General features: G+C 37.4%; 1 protein-coding gene across 3 annotated transcripts in view; it reads left to right on the top strand.

Annotated features, from left to right (window-relative positions):
• CADM2 (cell adhesion molecule 2) overlaps positions 1–23,982 on the top strand; it is a 607,631-nt gene that overhangs the window by 544,198 nt on the left and 39,451 nt on the right. For 2 of the 3 annotated variants that reach the window (XM_050331256.1, XM_050331257.1), the window contains one exon: positions 13,672–13,791. The exons of the other annotated variant lie outside the window; for it this stretch is intronic. In XM_050331256.1, the coding sequence (XP_050187213.1) occupies positions 13,672–13,791 (120 nt within the window). The remainder of the gene's footprint in view (positions 1–13,671; positions 13,792–23,982) is intronic. 3 annotated transcript variants of the gene reach the window in all.

Genomic DNA, 23,982 nt, shown 5'->3' with positions numbered 1-23,982 from the left:
CCTGCCTCCAAATACATTTAGAGAGGCTCACCTTTTGTGGCCACTCATGTGGCCACAATTCCAGGATGGTGCACTTCTAAATTTATACAAGTTTGGTTTTAAATCTCTCCAAGAAAGTAGAAACCTAGTAGAACAGTAAATTGAAAGGAAACCGAGGAGGTGAGGATATTTTCTGCTTTCTTGGAAAACTAAGCTTACTGAATAGGCAATACATCTTTGGATTTGCAAATGTTTTCACTACAGACCTCTGATAAATCTTGTGTAGTGTTTTTGGACACCTCATCTTCATAAGCATATATCAAAAAGCACATAAAAAATATTCACTGGAGGGAAGGTGGAAGGAAAGGAAGCAGCATCCACGTTGAGCAGCATCAGTAATCTTGTTGCCCTCTGTTTTGGTTTTAAGACCCTAGACAGAGAGATAACTGAATAATTACTAAAGTTTCCTCCTTTAAAGTTTCTGAGTTGAAATGTCTCATTTACACACTCATCTTGGAGAAAACACTTTCTTTGCCTATGGGAATATCCTACATTTGGGTGAACAAAGCTTGGGCTTTGTGAAAAGAGAAATGTGGAGACCTGTGGTGTGATATATCGGTAATAATATTTATGGCTACTTTAGTGGGTAATTTTAGTTAAAAAAACCCACAAAATTTCCCTTTCAGCAATCAAGGCATATCAAGAATGCGGGACTCAGAAGACATCTTAGGACATAATTAGAAATTTAGTGCATTTGATTACATATACCTTATAGTTTTGAGATTTTTCTTGTTTGTATCTGTGTTTGAATTAAAAGAAGGAAGTCTCAACTTTGAGTCCTTAAAACAAAGGTGAAAAGTTTTTCCTGTTCCCATCTTATGAGAAGATAAGGGAATGCAATGTAGAAATACAAGAAAATGTAATGTAAAAATACATTAAGAAGTACGGAAGACAACTCAGAGACAGAGGAGTTTTCTGATGAAAAATAAATAGAAGAATGCTCCTGAAGACTTTGACTATCTCAAAAGCCTTACTTTGCCTCAAACTATCATTTTTTTTCTCTCTTCCTCTTCCCCACCATGCATGCATGCATACATACCCACAAACAAAAGAAATCAAGCAGAGTCTGGTAAATTATCCAGGAAGAGATCTCTTTTTTCATCATCATCATCATCATATCCTTTGAAATCCACATCAGCTGGATAGTTTTAGCGAAAATCAAAGGGAGGAGTAGCGAGGTTACACTGTGTCAGGCCTAAAAAAGTGACTCATTTAAACCCTGTGTCAAAGGTAGCATTAGAAACACCCAGAGAATTTCACACGTGTTATTCTTCAGAGCATAGCCCTTCAAATTGTGTTGAAATATTTAGATTTTGCATATACATCAATGTTCCAAAATGACATTAAGCTATTAAATAATTGTCATATTATTAAACTTGGCTTCTCCAGAAGACTCTTGGTTACACTAGAAGATGTGGTCCAAACCTTAAAGCACAATGCAGATGAAAGCCAAACAGCCAGATGAATTAAGAAATCACTGTGTAATACAGCTTTTACTATTGGACTAAAGAAGAATAGTGTTTAGTTGACATTTTCAGGTATGAAAAGTCTGTCAAGAAACTTATGGTGGAATTGTTGGCTTAATTTTATGGATGAATTGTCCAACTATTATCCCTGAACGCTCTCAAGGCAGCTACTTTGAAATTGCTTTTTGTTGATAAATACTTGAATAATATAGTTGAGCTGTGTGAACTGATCTTTCTTCATTTATGGTGATTTTAGAAAAAAAGATACAAATTTTTTTCCCAGATAAGCTTAAAATTATTTCGGAAAGGTCAAGTAAATAACATCCCAAACCAAACTAACACTTTTGGGGAATGTGTTTGACACTTCTACATTTTTACATTAAGATACTGCTCTTCATGAAAGAAAACTTTGAAAATAAAGTGATTTTGTTAGAGAACATATGAAAGAATTTTTTTTAATTTTTTTTCATATTCCTTATGTTCTCATTGAAATTATTGAATCCGGAGCATTTAATCAGCAGCAAATCTCTCTCCAGGTCCACCCTTTAACAACGTATTCTAATATTTGAATGGATGTCATATGTATTCTAAGAGCCTGTAGTTCTGGATAAGGTCTCTAATAACACACAACTCTTGAAAATATTTAATTTGCTGTGTATACATATAATGGGCTATATGTGATAATTCTTGATTTGAATTTCTTATGTGATTCCTGAAAAAGAAAAGATTGTGTGTTGGTTTTGAGTTATAATGAGGGATATTTTTTTTCATACCCCATAAGTGCATAAAGTTAATATTTTGGATGCTTGTGTATGGGTAGAGCATATACAATTAAGTACTTCTTGGACTAGGTCTACTACTCTTGCTTTATTTGAGAACTGTTTTATCTGACCTTCAGTGCCATGTATTTCTGAAATGGTGCTGTTGAGTTTATTATCAGTGATTTGCTGCAGTAGCAAAGCTTGCTCTGTAATTTTTCTGTACTTCACGCTTTGCTACTGAGTGTACCCCCAATTTTCTTGAACTTTACTTCATCTCAGCTTTTCTGTTTGAGAAGTCAGATTGTAAAATCACCATGCCTATGAAGATCATGTGCAATCTTCATGAAGAAAATATAACCATTAACTGAAGAATTTGACCTGAGACTTGTGATAAAGTTATAGTCTAACAGTTGCCAATGATCCTGTTTCCATCTAAATCATTTATTATTCAGAAAACGCAAACTCTAAAGATAATATTAAAGTGACTTAGTGATTTTTCTAAATTGAAATCTTGCCTGTGGAATGCAGATACAGTACTGTGCTTAGTTCCAACTGAGATTGGGAACCTTGGGAAGGTTCTGACCACATGGAGATAGATATAAATGCTATGGAGGCTGAGAGGGCAGGGAAGGCTTCTGCAAAAAAGAGGTCTTTGAGAACTTTCGTATCTATTCTGATCACATGGGAAGAGAATGGAGGCTCAGAGAGTAGACACTTATCTCCAACCATTAATGTTTCTAACATCCATAATTTGATGTTAATGATTATTAGTACTGATTTTTCTATTTTTACCACTTGAAATTTTAATTATTAATTACTTGGTAAATTTTTCTGGAGTTTATCTTAACATGCATTTCTGTATTCTATAAAGGAAAAAAATATTAAATCAAATGTTTCTTACAGTATTCTAGTAGCATTTTCCTTACAGCAAATAAGGTATTTACCCATTTGTTTTCAATATCTGTTCAACTAAAAAACAGATCATACTCACAAAAAATTGAAATTTTCCTAAAAAAAAACACTTCCAAAAATCTTTAAAATTTTATAAGTCTTCCTAATCTTTTTTCACAGCATAGGTTCAATCTAAATTTGTGTTGGGACCTTGAAGTGTCTTTAGTCCCTCCTCCAAAATGGAATCCTCTAAGCTGCAATCACAAACTATTTTTTCCAGCTCTTACTTCTTGAGTTCTTGATGAAATGTAATAAATTTATCTTTGTTATGAAATTAAAGTCACTTTTTTTTATTGCTAAATCCTATCATAGACTTTCTGCGTTGGCTCTTACTCTGAGTTCCTTTGAACCACCTTGACTTTGTCTCAAGGATTCCAGACCCTTTTGGCAGCTTTCAGAAAAGCTCATCACATCGATTTTTCTGTGTGACTATCACAGAAAGGGGAACAGAGAGCAAAAAAATAATCAGGAGGACAGTAAGGGTATATCTCAAAACCATTCTCAGGTTGCAAGGAGAAAAAAATCCCAAACCAAAACAAAAAACCCATTGCCACCAGAGCTGATAAAGTTGGCTGGAATATGGCACGTGTGGATCTCCCACAACACCCTGACTCGTTTCCCAAGGCTGTGGTTCCCCCGCGAGCGCTAAGAAAGCTCTGAACACCATTTGAAGAAACTTGCCTGTGGACAGGTCTCCACATATCAGTACAACTGATGGTGTTCATGGGTGATCCAAACAATTTTCGGTCAGGATTACTTTTCTTTTGTTAGAAGGCCTCAAGACTGGGTTTTTTGTCTTACCTACTTTACAGTCACATGTGCATTTTCATTACTTTTCCTTCGCTGGTATCCACACAGCTTGTTTACTCCCCACATACACCCTGGAAGATAAAAATTGTATTTTCTTGGTAACCTCATGCCTGAGGAGGGTATATCTTTCAGCCAGAACTGCCCATATTAATCCTCATGTCAAGGGAAGACAAAAACAAACCAAAGGAGAGGAGGAAGGACACAGAAACGTTTGGCAGGGTAAAACTGTTAGGAGCTGTTAAAGTTGTTTCACTCTTTAGATATTACTGTGGGCCATTGCACTAGTGGGTTGGTTTTCCCCCCAGTGATTTCTGTGTTTTACATTTGCTGCAGGATTCATAATCCTTGATGGGTAGGAGGCAGGGAGGAGTGAAAGGACCCTGGCATGGTGAAGTGCTAGTTTGGTGCTTGATTGAGGAGAGCTCTGGATGGCTTTCAGCATTCCCATGCAGGAAGTGAAATCTCTTTGCCCTGCTTTGTATATCATTTTGTTTAAAATAAATTAGCAATATGATCAAGCATTCTTTATTAAAAAAAAAAAAAAACAAAAAAACACAAACCTGTGATATTCCACTGGTGAATTATCCTATTTGATGGCTTAATAGTTAAGATACTAAATATCTGCCAACCTGATGGCAAGCTGGATAACATTAACAAAATTAAGTCTTGACTATGTTGCATTTATCCCACCATTCACAGTTATGTGTTACACAAAGGCAAAGAGTCATGACAGGAATTCGACCACATGTATAGAACTCTTTTGAGCAAAAAAACACAGAGCATTAAAGATTGACAGCTAGAAAGATAGGGCCTTATTTTCTCAGGTAGTGTACTTTGGTGATAGGAACGTGAGAATTAATTGTATTAGTCAAAGGCAGTGCAATGAAGTGCAATAATCTATGTTTTAGGTTGCAAAGATGCCATTCACTTTCCCAAGGTGATTTTCACTGAGATACAGCTACCCCACTGTGATAAAGTGTTTCAGATTGGTCTTGGACACCTTTGATTATATTTTGAAATAAAGTCATTTAAAATAAATAACATTCTCTGCTATCTCTTTTTACTAACCTTAAAATCATTGAAGTGAGTTTTGAGTTGTTTAAGCAATTTCAGTGATCTCTCCTGAATTTCTCAGAGAAATGAAAGTAACAACAGTAATAAAATAGAGATCAGCAGTCTGTTTACCTCCACTTAGTTTCAACACATGCCTACATAACAGGGAAATTTGGGAAAATTCTCCTTGAACTCTTTCTTCTTCTCAGTGCAATTCTGACTGAGCTTTTTTAATTTATTTAATTTTTGTGTGTGTGTGCAGAAAGAGTCAAGTGTCATTCAGGGAAAGCTGTCATCTTTGTCCAAGGCTGCTGGTGTCTGAATTTGTGTTGTGCATTAGCTTTTCCTTATTGGTTTTCAAGGGCCAGCTGACAGTACTTTATTTCATTTAATTTTGAATGGTCCTATTTTATGGCTTGGAAAAACAAGGAAATATGGCTTGTCTGTTCACTTAAAAAGAATAAAAATGAACATCACAGCCTTAATGTGATTTTTAAGCAGTGGCAGTGGGCCTAGAACACCATATTAATAGTGATAGAATGGTGGGGGAAAATCGTGCTGTCTTTATTCAGACAAGATGTTTGGTGGCTTTTGTGGTAACATTTTGTCTTGAATGCAGTGAAATTGGCACTGCAGGTATAAGAACAACTGCTTTTTTTAAATGCAGGTTTGAGAGAGGTTTTGGTTTCCTTTGTGGTTTTGATTTTTGGGCTTTTTTTTTTTTTTTTTAGTAGAGGATTGAAATGAGCCTCAGGAGATCTGTTTTGAACTCCCCTGTCAGGCTCAGAAGTCTGTAAAATTTAAGACATTCCACTTAATTCTTCTGTGTTCATTTCCCCAGCTGTGAAATGGGAATAATTCTGCCTCTTTTTTGCTAACATTTGGTCTGTACTGTCCAAATAATGACCTTACAAATCTTCAAGGCAGAGATCCATTCTTTACTGTGTATGTATTTGTTAATGTAAGGTTGTGAACAAAATCAAGACATACATAGGTGCCTTTCTGTAGGTAAAGCTTCTTCATTTGAGGCTGTGGTCTCAAACAATGCTCTAAAACTACTGTTTTATTTAAAAAATTGAATTGCAAAATTAATTTCCTTAGCCTCCTGCGTGCTCTGTAAATTTTACCTAATTTCTTTCAGGCAAGTTACATAAGCTTCAGTGATTTGCCCAGTGCAGTATTTGTAACTAATGAGAAAGGTGAGCTTTTATGCAAGAGAGATTGACTCCTTTAAAATAATAGGCATTATTATTACTACTATTTAATTGGAAAGGACTTTTTTTAACTGCTAGCAAAACTTATGCTAAGTTTGGGAAAAAAATTTGGTCTTGCAGTTTACTTCTAAAGTAAATTGTAATTTGAAGTCTGTATTATATTCATGTAACTCCAGAACATGGGAGATTAGTCTTTCTGTTGAATACTTGGTTTGATTTGTCCTTAGAGGTAAATCTTGCACTAGTAACCATAACTAAAGTAAAACTTAGAGTGCTCAAAAATAGATTCTTCAGTATTAAAGAATTGCCTAATTGAGAATATCAGTTTTTCTTGTACTAAGATATTTTTCAATGTCCAATCACCTAGTTAAGTTATTATCAAATTTAGCTATTTATGTTCTCTGTGTATCACCTGGTTGTAGCACAAAGTAGAAATTAGGAAATAACACATTACAGCCTATTCATTTCCTACAGTACAAATGTTGCACTTAATGTAATCTGCCCCACCAAAACAGAACAGCAATAGATAAATGAGTTGAGAGATACCACATTATGTCACCTTTTATTCTTCTGCTTCCCTGAGAGCAAGAATGGTGAGCTTTTTAAATGGCTGGACTGGTGACAAACAATGAGTCTGACGGACGGTGAAATGGGAGCGTGTTCCTACATCTCAGGGCCTTCATTGAAAACTTCTCTTTCTGTTCCAAGGGAGCTGCAGCCAGAGTGCTTTTGCTGATAGCGAATTCAGTGGAGTGCTGTGGGGAGCAAAATGATCCCTAAAGTAAGCACTGAGGGCTTCAAAGGTCGAACCCGACCCTTTGAAAGCTACAAGCCACCAGTGCAATACTTAAACGTTCCCGTTAGATGCTTTCCTGTGAAATGTTTGGTTCAGGTTTCCTGGGGTCCCCGTGTGCAGCTCCACCAACTGTGTGTGCAACAGACTACCCTATTCTCCAGGTGACAGAGCTGCGTTTGTGGCAACATCTGTGCTGTTTCAGAAAGGTCATGTTTTTCTATCCATTAAAAAGAAAAAAAAAAAAAGAAAAAGGAGAAAGAAAAAAGCCTTTTTTTCCTGTATTTGCTGCTACTCTTTGAATTTTAGCAAGTGCTCATGAGGATTAGAGAACACATAGTCCCAGTGCCTACTAAATTCTGATCAGTGCAGGAGGAAGGGTGGGGCTGCCTCCGCTCAGCAAGCTCTGCTTGTTAGAGTCCCCTTGGAAGGTGGCAGAGGTGGGTTTTACATAAATAACCTTCCCTTCCACATGACCTAGGGTCCAACAGCACTGCTGAGAGAGGGCCTGAGACTGGGCAGATGCACCTTGAGGGAGGAGAAAAGTCACAGAGCTGGTCACTGCTCTCAGCCCTGAGAACTTATCCTCCCTTACCATGTCCTTCCTAACACACTGAGGCACTTCCTCCCATTGCTTCTTTCTTGTCACCTGCCTGAGATCCACAGCTGCTTGTTTTCTGACAGTTCACACACCTGTCCTGAGCCTGACCTGCTTAACTGCTGGAAAATCAGCCTTTCACACACCCCTAGTCTTTGTGAGTCCTGCTGTTGCTCTGGTGCACAAAATAAATGAGATATTCACTAGAGGAGTTGTTTCAGGACAATTTAGGGAAGCTGGCTTTTTCTTCATATTTCAGTGTCAAATGAGATGGCATAATCAGAAATAACGTGCTACTACACCTTGTTTTTTCATATTCATCACATTTTTTATTTTGTCATAAGCAATTCTGGTAAGAGCATGTGTTGTAAAATGTGCCACGGTGTGATATCAGGCCCTCATTTTAAGTGATTTGGGATGACACCATACTGTACTAAGTACTAATATTGAAATAGGCTTTGTTCTTTTGAGTTATATTCTTAACTTTCTAAGGACAGAATTTGGTCCAGGGATGTGCAGATTCCAATTTTTTGTGTTGCCTCTGAAAACAGATGGAAGACAGTCTTTTTTGGCTGTAACTTAAAATACTTAATTCTCCTTCATTTGCTACTGAAACCTCTTGCTTTTGAAATGGGAGGAAAAAAACACAAAGAAACAAACCACAAACCAACCACCAAGCTATAAAACTTTCTATAAGAAAACTGTTGTTCTGACCAGTTCCTAACTCAGGAAGAAAGACAAGCAACATTAAAATTGTAGCATCTCTTAGCGTTTGGGGTTTTTTTCTCTGTCATGACTATGCAACTAAATTATGTTTAATCAAACTTAAATCATATGTCTCGCATCTTCTAACTTACACTATCATCTACAGGGCCATGAAATGTCTTACAATTATGGGAGTATGTGAATTTATTTTATATTCCTTTTAAGCTGCCTAGCCATTTTAGCCCGGCTGTATGTCTTGCAATATGAACTCATTCACCAGAAGTCTCTCATGCTATAACTAGTGATACAGATCTACATGGGGCTTTTGTTAAAAGGGTTTGGATATTTTTAATGACATCTGATTTGCTAGCAAAAATGTCAAGCACATAATTGCCATTTCAGAGTTTCATAAATCTGAATCAATTAGTAAAAAGAACCCCTTGACCTCATGTCCATGAGCGTTCATGATCATTCAGTCTAAGTGCTAAGGAGCTGTTGGCACACGATATTCAAGCTGAATGATCCTTTTGTTCAATCCCGTTTTCTTAGAGCAAGGGTAAGTGCAGCTCCCTTTGAATTTAAAACCTTGCTAAATTATTTAGTGCTACATACCACAGACTGATTAAATTTTGCACAGAGTAGTGAGATTGTTTCCCAGGTAGGTCATCACTCAGTTCAGTTTACCACTTAAAATTTCTTTCATTCTCAGTCAAAATACAGCAAGGGCCATCCATCATTATCACTCTGTCCTTTAATTTTTCTGTCAGCCTTTGTCAAGCTTGAAACAAAAGCCTTTACATTTTTATCAACTTCAGCTATTGTTGTCTGATTTGTGCTCAGTCATGTCAAAATATCAGTTGTGTTTTTACCAAAAAAAGTCAAATATTTTCAGTAGGTCAGATCTATCTTTCACATAAGCCTACTAAACCAAACAGAACCATTTCTCATTTCTTTGGAGATGGAGAGTAAAAGTGCTTAAGGCCAAATCTGCAGTGAGAGTAAATTGTCCAGGCTCCCTGCACTTAAATGGATGAATGTCTTCTGCCTTAGTGAGAGGAATGCAGCATCAATTCAAAAGAGAGGAGGCAAACAGGAAATGTTGATCAGGCACAACTTGACACTGTTTCAAGCTGACCTTGTGCAACATTACTCTGCCACTCCTGAGCAGCTCTGCCAAGGAGCAGCCCCCAGACCAAGCCAAGCATTGCTTGCTCCTCCTTTTTCCTCTGTCCACTTGGGATCAAACCTCCCTGTGCCACTAGAGAGAGGTCAGGAGCCCACATGTTTTGTCAAAAACCCAGTTCAGGTCCTACCTGTATAACCTGTGGGAACATAAGTGAAAAAGAGTTGGGACTGGAGTCAGTAACTCCCCTTGGCATGAAGATCAGCCCCTTTTCTATTTCCAACAACTTCTATGGAAACAATTAGTTCTCCCTGAATTGTTTGTATTTCAGAGCTAGCAAGGTTTTGAAATTAATACCAACTTAAATACATTATGGGATTTCTGGCTGAATATCTGTCTGTCAACAGACATCCAATTTAGAAGTGAGATTTCAAAATTAACGGTGAAAATTACTGCTTGACTTCTAGATCTCTGAGCATGGCTTTTCTATCTTCTTTGGTTCCCCATCTGCAAAATATAGCTATTTTCTGCTTCACAGGAGGCTAGGGATTAATACCTTAGTATTACTGAAATAGCAATCTTGTGCAGTGATTTGGGTATGGCTACTTGAATTAAAAAGTTCTACTCTATGAGGTCTCTTGGTCATAATGATCCTTGGTGTTTAGTGGCATGAAAGGCATAAACAAAGATTTGCTTACAGCTGAACATTGTGTACAATTAGATTCAGAAACTGCAAGACAAGGAAATGGAATTAAGTTTCACTCTAACACCAGTTTCTTGGGCAGAAATCTGCAAATCCATTCTTTATAGATCCTTCTTGACAGAAAGCTCAAGAGGACAAATCTTCATAGTCCCTTTGATAGCATCTTTTTGAGCAGCTGCCAGCAGGGAGCTCTGGATAACATATTGTGTGCCTCACTAGTGATGTAAGAAAGGTGTGCCCTGCATTTAAAAAAAAAAAAAAGTCCTGCAGGACTAGAAACAGGTCAAATTGTCATTCCCTTTTCTGGCATACAAATGAAGCAGCACACCCTCTATGAAACACAGTGATCCAGATGCTTTAAACAGAAACCTGTGCTGATAAAGTATCATTTTTTACCTGTAGTCTGTCTGATTTTGGGAACTTTCAAACCCGTTTACCTCCTACACCTGCAGTACTGAGAGGGGAGACTGAGGATCACTGTACATTACTTCTGGGGTTTTTTTGAAGTGCGTATTCTACATTCCGTCATGCAAAAGTGTTTTCCAGGGAAAGACAAAGTTTTCATGAGAATCTAGAAGTTTTGGAAGAACTGACAGGACCCTTTCTGTCTGACTCGATAGGACTGAGAGGCCCCATCCACGTAAGTGGGGCTCAGGTGCTTTTCAGAATGCTATACCTGGATTTGGGCTGTCCGAAACAAGATTTAAGGGCAAGATATGGTCCAGGAGTTCCAAAATGTGTTGTCTGTGTACTTTACACATTCCTGTTGCAGACTCTCATGGTGTTAATGAAGCAATTCCCCCAGGGCAGAGCCTCGAACTTAGACAGGTATGAACCAGACATTTCTAGAGTCCAGAGCAGACCCAGATTTAATTGCTTGGGCAGAGTAGTGCTCCTCAGGCTGCTGATTCCTTCTTCCTCTCTTGTATGTGGTCTTTTAGAGCAAATCTTTGTAATGCTGTGAGCAAAGCACACCAACTGTAACCATTTGCAGGGTGAATTTCACCTTACTCTGCAAAGGAAGAAACAAAGCGAATGTTGTTCCTTGTATTTACGTTTCTTTTGAGAACATATGTTTTTCTTTGAGGCTTCTCACAAGCTGCCATTTTGATGTTTGGCATCAGAGTTTATGACTTCTTTGATAAGGAAGCTTAATTTCTGCAAAAGTTTTCATTACTCTTGATCTGATGTGAGAAGATGGATTTGTCATATCTGTATTAAAACGCTAATATATCCTAGTTCTTATTAACTGGAATTTTTCCTAGATAGCCTTTCATTTAAAATGAGAAATCTTGTTGGAAATGCTTCAATCAGAAGAGAAACCAGAAAGCAATCGACTTCTAAGTTTACCAGTCACTCATGTAAGCCGTTGTTTGGTAAAACAGGTAGACAGCACAAAAGATAGCACTGCCATAAAACCCCAACTTACCATTGCAGAGTCTTAAGTAAATGGCATATTCAAGAAAGATAATTAATGGAACCATAAGTCACGCTAATTAGGTTTTACATACAGGAGTGATTTGTAAAGCTTTCTTAATAAACAAGGTTTTGCTTTTCTTATGAAGTAGGTCGGGTTTTTCCTGTTTGATTTCATTTTTACCAGATACTTATCAGGGAAGGAGTTTCCCTTTATGAGAAGAAATTGCATAGATCGGTACATGTGACATGTATCTTTTTAACGTGTTAATTTATTTCTAATGCTTGTTATGCTCAGTTCTGTTTAATTATTGTGGTACTCACACTCCAGGTAATATTATCATTTTTCCTGGTGATTAATATGACTACATTGAGGGTTTTTTTTAAAGTCTGTTCTAATTTTTCTGGCTTGAGAATATTTTATACTGAGAAATAGATTAAATATCAGTGTACAACAGATGAAAGAGGGATCTTATGTTGTTGTCTGAAGACTTCAGAAGGGAAAAATTCCACAAGTATAGATTCCAGAGGGGATAATACTCATGTTTATCAAAACTAGAGGAATACAGAAAATTTTAGGTGACTTACAGATGTTAACTAACAAGGATACTTTTAAAGTTGCAAAATAATCTGTCGTCCAGTATGAAAATAAGTTAAGTTTGCTACTTTGAGGTCTTAAGAGAGTAATTATGCAATGCTGAACTCAAGGACCCTTTTTCTGCAGTGTGTTCAGTAGGGCCCAGTACTGAAAAGCTCTGAGCTGCTTCAGCTTCCATTGATTTCAGTCAGAATTGGTGGTACTCAGAGACCAATTGCATTTCTTTCCACAGCAAAGGGAAGACAGATTGTGGGGCAGATTTTGGCTCTTTTATTGCATTGAATAGCACCCTTCAGAAATATTTTCACTGAAATCAGTATGGAATGGGTTACTCACCATCAACTGCCAAGAAACGAGTCCTTTCCTTTTAAACCTGCGATATAAATAATCTGAAAAGTGTCAGATGCTTTTTATGTCTTCATGGAAGTGCTTTTCCCTAGTTCTCTTCAGGGCTTTTGTTTGTTTGTTCTTTAAAACCTGCAATCACCTTATAAGCAAAGTCCTATTGGTCTTTATTGCTTTTGGCAGTGTAATCAAAGGATTTTCTCTCTGTACATCTGGTTATGTTCTGCTCTGTGCTGGAGCATTTTGCTACAGACATTGTTGGTTCCTCTGCAGTGAAGCAGTGGTGCCCCCAAGCCTGGCACACCTGCACTTGATCAAAAGCTGAAGGGTTTTGCAGGATGCTCTCATCATCAGGGCTATGCATTTTTTCTGACTTACAAGCACGGTTTTGTTAATAGCAATATTATTAGAATTTCTGATTTTTAGTTCAAAGCTGTTTTAGAGAAATACTGATGTGTGTACTAACAATAAATTGATGACTGAAAGATGAATGTGCCTGCTAATTAGGGTAAAGATTTTGAAATATACTCTGCTCTGGATCTTAGCAGACAACTGTGTCTTAATCAAATGTGTGGGAAGAAGAAAAGCAATCCGGAAAAAGCAGCTCTTATAGTTAGTAGCATTTTCTCCCCTTTTTCCCTCCATTGAGTCTGTCTGAAAGTGGGTGTTTTAACATACAGCCATTTCTCGTTAACATGTGTGTGTGTTTATTTTAGCATGATGGTGTTTTTTTTCATCTCCCACTCTGACACAGCATGTTTCATCTGTGTATGGTTTCTACTATATGAGGCATTTAAAATGGCTCAGTGAAGAAATGGATTCTTGTCACTTAAACCGTCACTCTCTAGATCTGTGGAAGCTTGGTCATTTTAACAGAGTTTTAAATTCCATATGCTCAAAGATTGACTAAAATAAATTGAGAGTGATAAATGTCAAGAATTTAAAGGTACTCTGTTGTACCTGTAATAATTTATGTTAATCATGTTTTAATTTAGTCATTTTCAACATTCTTGTATTTACAAATTAAACCACTGTTATAGTTCTCCTTTGTTTGCATGATATGATTTTATTTTATATTTTTTTTTCCACTCACCAGATGTTTTCAACACTTTGCTTCCCACTACTGTCATCCCCTCCCTTACCACTGCAACAGTCACAACCACTGTAGCCTTAACAGCCAGCACAACCACCTCGGCAACAGCCACCAGCATCAGAGGTACAGTATGCTTCTTTGTTATGGCCTGGAAAACACATTATAAATAGGAAATTTTAGGTTTTATTGCTAAGAAGGGTAGATATTGCTAAAGAGAGGGTTCAAACGTTTTAGTTCAATGCATACTATATGTCTTTAATAGAATAATCCCCAGGATGGTACATGGTTAAGAAAGATTTCATATGACCTTGAATATTTTCATTGCTCTAGCAGTGTGTATGTGAACTTTGACAGGATGCTTAAATTATTTGTATAGATTTGCATTTAATTTTTTTAAGGTTAGTCAATTAACTTTAATGTAAAATGCAAGCAAGCTATTTTTAAATAAACATGACCTTTTAAGAGTGGTTATTTTGGGTGCTACCATTTAAAACAAGATAGGTGTCTCAGCATTGGAATTTCTGTTGATGCAATCTGGCTTGATAACAGAGGCATTGCATCACATCACCCTTGTTGGTCTTTTACAGTTTAAGGTATTCCTAAATTAGGGTGTTGTTATCTCACCAGAACTAGAGTAAATAAGCTGAAATTTCTCTCTCCCCTCCCTGCCCCCCCCATCCTCTTGGGTTTTTGTCTGTTATAGCTTTTCAAATGTTTCTAGTAATGCTTCATTTCTTTATGTGCAAAATATAAAGGTTAATTTTACTCTTGCATTCAGCAACTGATCAGATAACTGTTAAATAGGGAAGATGCATGTGCAAGGTTTCACAGATTATCATCTTCTGGGTAGCTACAAATCTCTCACAGTAAATGACATGGCAGAAGTTTCCTATGTGGTCTCTTGAAAGCTTTCATTGCACAAAGGGAGAGGAAATAATATTCATTTACCACACTGCAAGTGTTCACATGATGAGGTACAGCTAGGCCAGCCAGGAAAGTGAAGACAGTGTCACAAAATCTCTTATCTCTGGAAATGTTACCAGTCAGTTGTAGTGACCTAACTTGCAAGAAGAAGCTGAGCTAATTTGCAAGTCCATTGTCTACAGATTGTGATAGCATCAGATCACCCAACTTCTTCCTCCATAGGGCGCTGGAATTTTACTATTGTGGCTTTCATGAATAAACTGACATCAAACCTGAAATTACATTTTTTAAGCTTTAGTACTGCTTTTAATGTAAAACATATATTGTTGTTTCGGTGAAAAAGAGAACAAGTGTTATAGTAATCCCTTTCCTCCAGAAAAAAAAGGGATAGACCATGGAAAACAGCCCAATGCTCATGGGTCTGAGTGGTTGCAAGAACATTTCCTGAGAAGAAACAGAATGACACGTATTATCAGGTCTTTATAAAAGAGTGTTTTGTGTCAAGCACCAGAAGTTTGCCAGCTTTCTGAGGGCACACATACTGGAAGGATAAAGTTCTTGGTGTACTGTGCTGGTTTTTTTCTGTCCTTAATGAATTGTTTTCTTCTTGCTTGTTATGTGGTCATAACTAAACTGTGTCACTGTTACGATCGTATATGTAGCATATTCATGTTTTTAAGGCAGTGTCTTACCTCCCACCTGAAGTTTAGGGCCTCATTTTCCTTTAATATGAAGTGTTGATTTTTATCCTTTGTGTGCCCAGCACCAAGAGGAAGATCTGAAACAGGAGAACGCTCTTCTAAGCCTCAACTCTAACACATATGAGAATGAATGTAGTTTGATGCCACAGTTACAAAGAGATGCTGCTTTAAGAGAGAGTCAAGGAAGAAAATATGGGTGGAGGTGATCAATTGCTAAAACATGAGCAACTTTAGCAAATTGCTAAAACAAAAGCACTCGCTTTTCCCAGCAAAATGACTGAGAAGGTAGTTATGATCTCTTGGGCAGATAAGCAAAGGGACTAATGAGTGTGGGAAGTCTGTTCCTGAAAAGTTTGTATTGCAAGGAAAATGATGCCCTACCCCAATGCAGAGGAGAAGACAGGACACGTGTAATAAACTAATGAAGTTGTTTATCTAACAATCTGAGAAATCAAACACCATGAAAATGTCAAAACAAGAGGTTGCTATAAACATAAATCATAGATTGGTGTAGAAGAAATGGGAGACTGGGCATAAAACCAGGTGCAAAATGAAACTAGCAAGTTGTGAGAAATGTAACAAAACAAAAGTGTATAGAAATACATCAGATGAAAGACAAAAATGAAGAAATTTAGTGATCCTGTTGATGAATGATGAGGCCAAGGCTGAAACAATTGGTGTTTTATTCAACAATGGATGACAACTAGAGTGCTGTTTCTACCAGGGGGTCACACTGAAAAATGTCCACAAATAGAGATCAAAAAACACGGACAGAAAATTTAAAGATATGTTCTGCAAAGAAGCTGAAGGTACCAGTTTGTTTGGTTTTGCTTTTGAAAAAGAAATCAATATGACTGTGATGAAGAGTTATTTTCCAAGTTCAATGGGGAAAATGAATCCCCTGAGTTAGTGGCAAAGGCATTTAGTGGAGACACTTTGCAAATGCATGGGAGGCAGTGACTCTGGTGTAGCTATCTAAGTTCTATGATTTCTTCCATCCTGGCTTTCCTTAAAAGTGCTTGATTCCCAAGGCAGAGGGAAATGCACAAGATGCTCTCCTTAAGACCCTTCATCTCCTTTCTTGGACCCATTAAACAAATAATGTTCACAAACTTACAGTGACTGCTGTGAAGGCAGAGTTCTCCTATCCTGAAATAATAGACTGAACCTTATCTAGAATTTCATAACACCAACATAGCAGAGGTACAAATGGCATAAGAGCCATTTTGGAGAGGGGGCAGATTTTCAATAATATCTGTTGTTGTCTGAGCAAAAAGTACCTCTTTGACACTTCTGCTTCTTATTCCAATAAGATTTCTGACATGAAGGAATATATAAGGATGTTAAACTGAGAAAGTATTCATATATTCTTAACCTTCAAAACGATTCTGTTGTTGTTGTTGTTGGGAGCAGCATTTCTCTCTGTCTTATGTTATTGGATCATGCCTTAAAGAAAGAGGAGTTTGCCCCAACTTGTAGGGTAGTGCATACTATTTAGTAATATCTTTGAATTGGATTTCCAATAGCTGACAAAATAAACTTCATAGACAGATTTCATTAATTCTGCTCTAAAATTATTACTTGATACTTAAGAATCACCTCAGGTAAATTTTACAAGACATTCCTCTATTCTGCAAGACTTTTAGGCAGTCCTCCACATCCAGTCACAGGAAATGTCTTTATATGACATAGGATATAAAGAGGCAAGAGAATCTGTAAATCTAAGGCATTTTGCATCATTGTGATTGTACCTCCTCATTATCAAAAGTCTGAATTAATAGGGAAAAGATTCTCCAAAAGTCATCAGTTAATTCTGGAACCGTGTGATCCATTGCTGTCTTAATTTGCATGGCATTTAGTAAACAACATGAAAAAAGCTACTGATCCAGTTGGATGACAACATGATAATTCATAAACTTCCTGTTTAGTCAAACTTTTCACTTTCTCAGACAAACGTATGCTTGCCTTTGTGCTCAGTCCTTCAGGAATTAATTATTCTTTTACTGGTACATTACCTACTAACTCAAAAAATCTAAACATAATTTGATGCCAGTGAAGAGTATTGCCCTTTATATATTTGTCAAGGGTATCTTAAAGCCTAATAACCGTGATGAGGAATGTACGACAAAATGAGAATAAAATGTATGAGAAGAAACAAATCTGGAGGGCTGCTGAAAGAATAATTATACACTGTGTGAGCAGTTGTCTTTCTATCAGATTTATGTAATGTTATTTGTGAAAACTGTGCATGGAGCCATGCTATTTTTCCCTTTTATGACTGGAAAGAGGCACAGGGGGATTGTGGATTTGCCCCTAAGAGTGAAACAAGGGATGACTCCACTGGAGAAATTCTTTGTTAGTATAAAGTTAATTTAGATGGTGCCATGCCAATACTTCAAAGTCCTGTAGCTGGAGAGGGAATGTGATTACAAGTACAGGAGAAGCCACCTCAAGTCAGAACAGCTCTGTGTTTCTGGATTCACAGAGGAAAGAAGCTTGTGCACGCAAATGTACGTAAAGCCCTCCCACAGGCTGGCATTGTGTTAATCACCCACACACAAACAGAACAATTTTTTTTGTTGTTGAAGTCCTGACAAGGACTTAATATTCCTGACAAGGAGGAGGGGGAAAAAAAAGTTCAAGAGGTTATAAAACTTGTTTATTTTGGCCTCTTAGTACTGAAGATTGAAACCTCACCAACAGCTCCAAAATACGTGTAAAATGAACATTGCAAGAATATCCCAAACTCAAAAGATAGATCCATTCAGTTCATTGCACATATAAGACTGATTCAGTCTCAGCTGACTCACTTGTATAATGACTGTACCAGAATGTTTAAAGCTTTATATAGAAATGCCTAAAAGCATCTCCAGAAGTTGTTGTGTACAGCAGAGACGTGATGCTGCTCCCAGGCAGCTGCACTGGGAAGTTCAAGAGTTTATTTGTCAGGGTGACCACAAAGCCAACAAATGTACACATTCATATGTGAATGAAATCCCTGCTTTATTATAATCCACTTTGTTTTTATTGGTTTTGGCTTTGGTTTAAAATAAGGATCTCTTAAAGGAGATCTGTGGAGCTAAATTTAGAAGAAGAGTTTACAGTGGTGTAAGGAAGAGTTTGAGAATGTAATAATTTTGAAAACTATTTTGACTTTAATTTGTGAATATTTCTGTTTAATAGCATAGAATTCAGCCATCTTAGCTAAAAAATTACATAGCTGTGGTGGTTTTAATCTAGGCCTTCCTTGGTTACCAGTTTGTAACCAAGGAAGAGGCAGTGTTCCCAGTATTCCATACGATTTTTACGTAAATCGGGGTATAAATAAGAGGGGAAGAGAGGTCTTCACTCTCTTCTCTTCCAGTGAGGTTTGGGAACAGTGAGTCCTTGCGTTGGTCTCGCTTATCCAAGGCTGAGGCCTGCAGTGACCGCTGGCCTGCCACGTGGAAGATAGCAGAGTGCTGGCCGTGTGTGCCAATCCTACTTCTTTCTAAGTGACATGGTGAGATTAGTTTTACTAGTTATTTTACTAATTCTCGGGTTTGATTGCATATATCTGCTTGATGTCCCTTCTTTGTCTCCTTTTATTCCTTTTCCCCTTTCCCTATCCCTTCGGGGGGTGTTTGGATTCCTTTTTGCTGTGTACATAGCATCTTAACTGTAATATACATCAAATATATATATTTTTTTATATATAACTAGCTTGATTTTCGGGTTCTTCAATTTGCAATAGTTTTTTTTTCCTTTGCCCTGGGGAAAGAAGGGAGGGAGAAGAGGGGGGCTGCTACTAGGGGTTCGGGCATTTGGCAGGGAGCCAAGTCCGAACCATCACAATAGCTTTCTAATTTCCTATTTTTACCTTGAAGTCTATATTAAGAAACAAGACCAAACCCTACTAGAATAACTATTTCTTTATGGCTTGAATGTAGAAACTATTTGGATAGTACTTGTAGTCCTCATATACTTTTCCTATCCAGAAATACTAAAACATTGCCAGTTCTTTCCTTGTGATTTCATTTTTTCTTTCACTTAATCTGATTAATATAACTTGGCACTTTGAGATGTTGACAAAGAAAGAAACAACAAAGCAAGGATAAGCTGTAGAATATGTGAGGGGAAAGGGAGATAAGGGCAGACTTATACCTTAAATATAGTTGTGTATGCTTAGTTGCATTCAACTCTGATAACAAAAATGATGCTTGTCTAATGCTAAAAGCAGTTTCCTATGACAGTGAGCTAAAAGCCAAATGCTTCTGTAGCAGTGACATAAAACCTAATTTGTGTATAGTTTTATTCAGACTGGGTAAGAAAATTACAACTTTCTGGGTTTTATTTCTTCTTTCTCCCTTCTTTTACATTAGTCTCCTGCTGATGTATACAGTGTCTAGATTTCTTGGGAGGCCAAACAATCTGAGATTCAAACCAACAGTTCTTTCGATTTTTTTTTTCATTAGACATTCAAGTAAGCCTTTAGCACAATCTTTCAAGAATGGCCATTTCATGATTTTGTAACCATTTCTTTCATTACCATTACTTTTCCATTCTGCTTGTTTCTCAGCTGTTTAGATGATGTGTTAGCAAATCACAATAAACCTAAGTTAGATCATGATGAAATCACAAACCTATTTTACAGGCCTCTTTCCCTGAGGCTTGAAACTGGGCTGTCTCTGGTCAGAGCTGTTACACAGGTGAAGCATTTGCAGGCTACAGCTAAGGAGTAGCTGGAAAACCTTCCCTAGCATCTGCAGCCAGGGATAGAAAGCACCCTATCATTCAGTGGCACTTGTATGGGCTGAATAGAGAAGGCCAGGAAGAGAAATGGTGCCCTGTTTCCCAAGATCCACTGCTGGCTAAGGGGAGCAGAGAGGAGATGCAGGAGTGCAGCCCCGTCTACCTCCTTTTCCATCTTCTCTCTGCTGCCAAGGGCTCTGACATTGGAAGAAAACTCCAGAGCTTTGTTCGTGTCTGACCTCAGCTCATTAGCAGACATGTGGCTCCCTGGGACAAGTCTTGGCTTCTCTGTAACCAGGAGGACAAACCCAAAGCAGAAATCCAGAGTGCCAGGAGAGCAGAGAGCAAGATGGCAAGATCTGAGAGTTAAGTTCAAACAATTGAATTTTTTTAATATCAAGATATATAGCTGTTGTGAACAGGACTTTGGAGTTTCTTAAATTCTACCATGATATTTTGATGAGGCTTAGTAACCCACAGTGCCCATTTTAGGGGTAACAGAGTATTTGTTCCTTTTCCAAAGCAACATTTAATTTGGGTTTCATCCCACAGGCCAAGCTTGGTGGTACAATTAATGCTGCGAATTCTCAGAGCTCACAAAATTAAGATTGACAGAGGAGATTGTAGCATCTTTTCTGACTCAAAAAACTCTTTGGTTTTTAGATCTCATAAACAAGAGAGCCAGGAAAAGCCTTCTTATGATATCTTTGGGGGGGGGGGGAAGTAATTAAACCCCTCCTTTCACCCCCACAATCCCAGAAACAAAACAAAACTAAACAAAATCAAACAAGCCACCAAACAAAAAACCCCAACAAGGCAAAATAAACAAACCAACAAAACCAAACTAAAGCAGTTTCCTACTCTATTGGCTGGATTCCTACAGACTTCTAAGTATGTCCACAGAGAATAAGAATCATAACAAACAGTACATGCATGGTGATCATAGACCAAAAACATACCAGCTCCAAGCAAGAGGCTATACAAGCATAGTATGAAAATAATATTTCCTCTTTTTTTAAGTTAATGCTAGGAATTTTGGGTATTGGCACATCCACAGAAGACATCTTCCTGTATCTTAGAGGAAATAAGACAACAAAGCAGTAAGTAGCATGGAATGTGGGTATGGAAGGAGATACTGTTTCGTGCAGTGTGAAGCTAAATATGAAACTGCATTATTTCTACGTGCTAAAGAATGGAAGTATCCCGATGTCTATTGTGAGCAGACTAAAATCAAAACCAAGTGTTTCTGTGTGGGATTCCCAGTCCTCAGATACTTTTAAAAGATGTTTTTTAGTTGTACTGTCAACCCAAGAGTAATCCTTCAGGCACGGCATTAAAGCAGTCCAACCCCAAGCAAAAATTCTGGCAACACGACCCACATGATGGTAGTTACCTCGACAGCCATGAAAAGTATTTGTGCTTTTCAATTTTTACCTTTTACAGACTTAAGCAAAGAACTGTGCCATTTAGAAAATGGCAATTTTCTCTCCTTAACAGCTATTATGATGTAAGATGAAGACTGTCGTCATTATTATATGTTATTTGGTCATATTATTCATGAAATGAGGCTGTTGCATTCTGGAACAAATAAAGATGGATTTCATAATCTGAATAGTTTGCCAAGTAAATGAATATCATAAATGAGACATAGATTACACTACAGGCATGCTGAATACATGAAAGAAAGTATCATAATATCATATATTAGGGACCTGCTCTTTGTGTCTGGAACAAATATTTCTAGTGCTAACAAAACCATCCAGCTGTCAGCTTGCAGTAATGAAGTAGGCAACTTAAAAAGTACACAATGATTTCCAGCCTTGATGGATTATCACTTAACCCAAAATGCAACGCTGTACAGATAAGTATCACAATTGGTTGATGGTCTGATAAAGATTCCATTATATAGCTGAGCTCCAGAGAGGCTTCAGCAATGCGTCAGGAATTCAAACATTCCTAACCTAAGCTCTGATCACACTGGGGTGGGTTTTTTTTTTGTGCTGCATATGAATTATGCAGTCTAACAGCCTCTATTGTAAGCTGGCAGTAGGAGAGATTTTTCCAAATTAAGAGTCCCTTCTGCTGGAAGTGCTGTCTGCCTGCACAGAGCATCCCTTGCTCTGAATTCATCCTGAGATTTTCCCTCCGGTGGTGCAGTCTGTAGGGTCTCAGCACTCCTTAGCAGCTCAGCCTGCACGTGTAAATAGCAAGGAAGCACAGGCCTTTGGAAAAAGTCCCTGGGAAGGACTGAAGTCATCAGTGTCACCGCCTCTGTGCAAGGTGTAACATCAGAGTCGGTGTGTACTGAAGGCTGTAACCATTTCCACCTGACCTCTAGTCAGTGGTGACCTCGTTGCAGTGATTTACAACATTCAGATGCAAACAAGACATGAAACCTGTATTATATGTATTAACTTCGTAGTCTATTCAGGCTTAAAAGTCTTGTGACTTTCAAAATAATAATAATAATAATAACAATAATAATAATATTTTTAAAAATTACCTGTTCATAGCTACTGCTTTAAAAGCCAGAATTCCACAGTTTTCAAGAGACTTCTGGAATCAAGTATTTCCAGCTCTACAAGCAGTTTGGCTTGCAAATTGGTGAAATGGGTTTATCCCATCTAGATGACAGGTAGTTTTGAGGTTTGGATGTACCAGGATTTTCCAGTCCAAAGAGAGATAGGCTGTTTTTATTGTATTGTTGGTGCTGCCTGCAGCGTCCCATAAACTTGACAGTGACCTGCAGATATGTGAAGTGCTTCCTCTACATGAGAACAGGATGTACTTTCCTTTCTTCTGAGTAAAACATTACACATCCATAAACTCATTAATTTTGAGTGGGATTATATGTATGGGACTATATCCTATTGGTATGTTGGTCATAGATAAAATCTGTAATCTGCTAAGTCCAGAGGGACCTACTGGGTCAGTTAACCTAAAGTTTTGTTTGGTTTCCATTCTTATGGATTCATAATGAGGCACAGAAACCTTGATTTTATTAGAGCATCCACCAGAACATATGTAGACTTAATTAGGGCCTAAGGAAATGGAGAATCTACAATTCCACTTGGTGTTTCTCTTCAGCACTTAACTACCCTCACTGCAAACTTGAGCTTTCTCAGTTCAATTTCTCTGAGGTTAACAAAGACTGGTCCTTGTTAAACCATTCTCTTGTAAAAAGGCTTTACAATCCACCTGTATTTTCTTCTCCAAGGTAAATATGTAGTGTAAAGAAGGCTATGAAAATATGCTTCTGAATTTGTTCTTGGGCTTCATTTGAAAGAATTGAGTCGATGATCTTTAGGATCTTAAGACTTTTAGTTGCTTTGGTTTGTTTCAAAGTTGTTGTTGAATGTATCTTCAATGATGGGTTTAAGGGAAAGATTAGAATAATAGTTTCTGTTGAATGTGTTTCACTGTTGCTATATTTATATGAGATCACAAGACTTAGTTTTACTTTATTTAGAGAGATGTTTATGGTATTTTAAAGACACTAAAGACACTACCAGCAAAAACTGATTTTTTTTTTTTTTTTTTAATATTACTGTGTTAGGCAGATTTTGGCAAGTTCTATGCTGTCAGAGTATTGATGAAGTGCTTCACTGTTGAAAGCAAAAGTATCTAAACTAAATATCATTCAAGTTAACAACAAGGACAACTAAAGCAACTGTTCCATTGCCATGTGGGATGTTAAAAAAGACTGAAGTAGTGCCAAGTTCTAAAAATGAGGAAAGGAAAGGAAAAAGAGAGAAAAATGCTTATAGATTCAAATGCATTGCTAACACCTTTAATAAAAAATGCACGTCTTTCTCACTAACCAGTGAACTCAAGTCATCAACTGTGCCTTTGAAGCTGAAAAGATTACTCTCTCTGCCCTTCGTTTCTCTGACATTCCACTTGAAACACAGTTAATAACTTCCAGTGTGAGCTTCACAAAATGCAGAATTGATACTAA

Source organism: Myiozetetes cayanensis, unplaced genomic scaffold, assembly GCF_022539395.1.
Source record: "Myiozetetes cayanensis isolate MyiCay16 unplaced genomic scaffold, myiCay2020 scf5-8, whole genome shotgun sequence".
Classification (NCBI taxonomy): Eukaryota; Metazoa; Chordata; class Aves; order Passeriformes; family Tyrannidae; genus Myiozetetes; species Myiozetetes cayanensis.
Note: the sequence above shows the minus strand (reverse complement) of the source record. Positions and strands in the feature narration are given on the sequence as shown.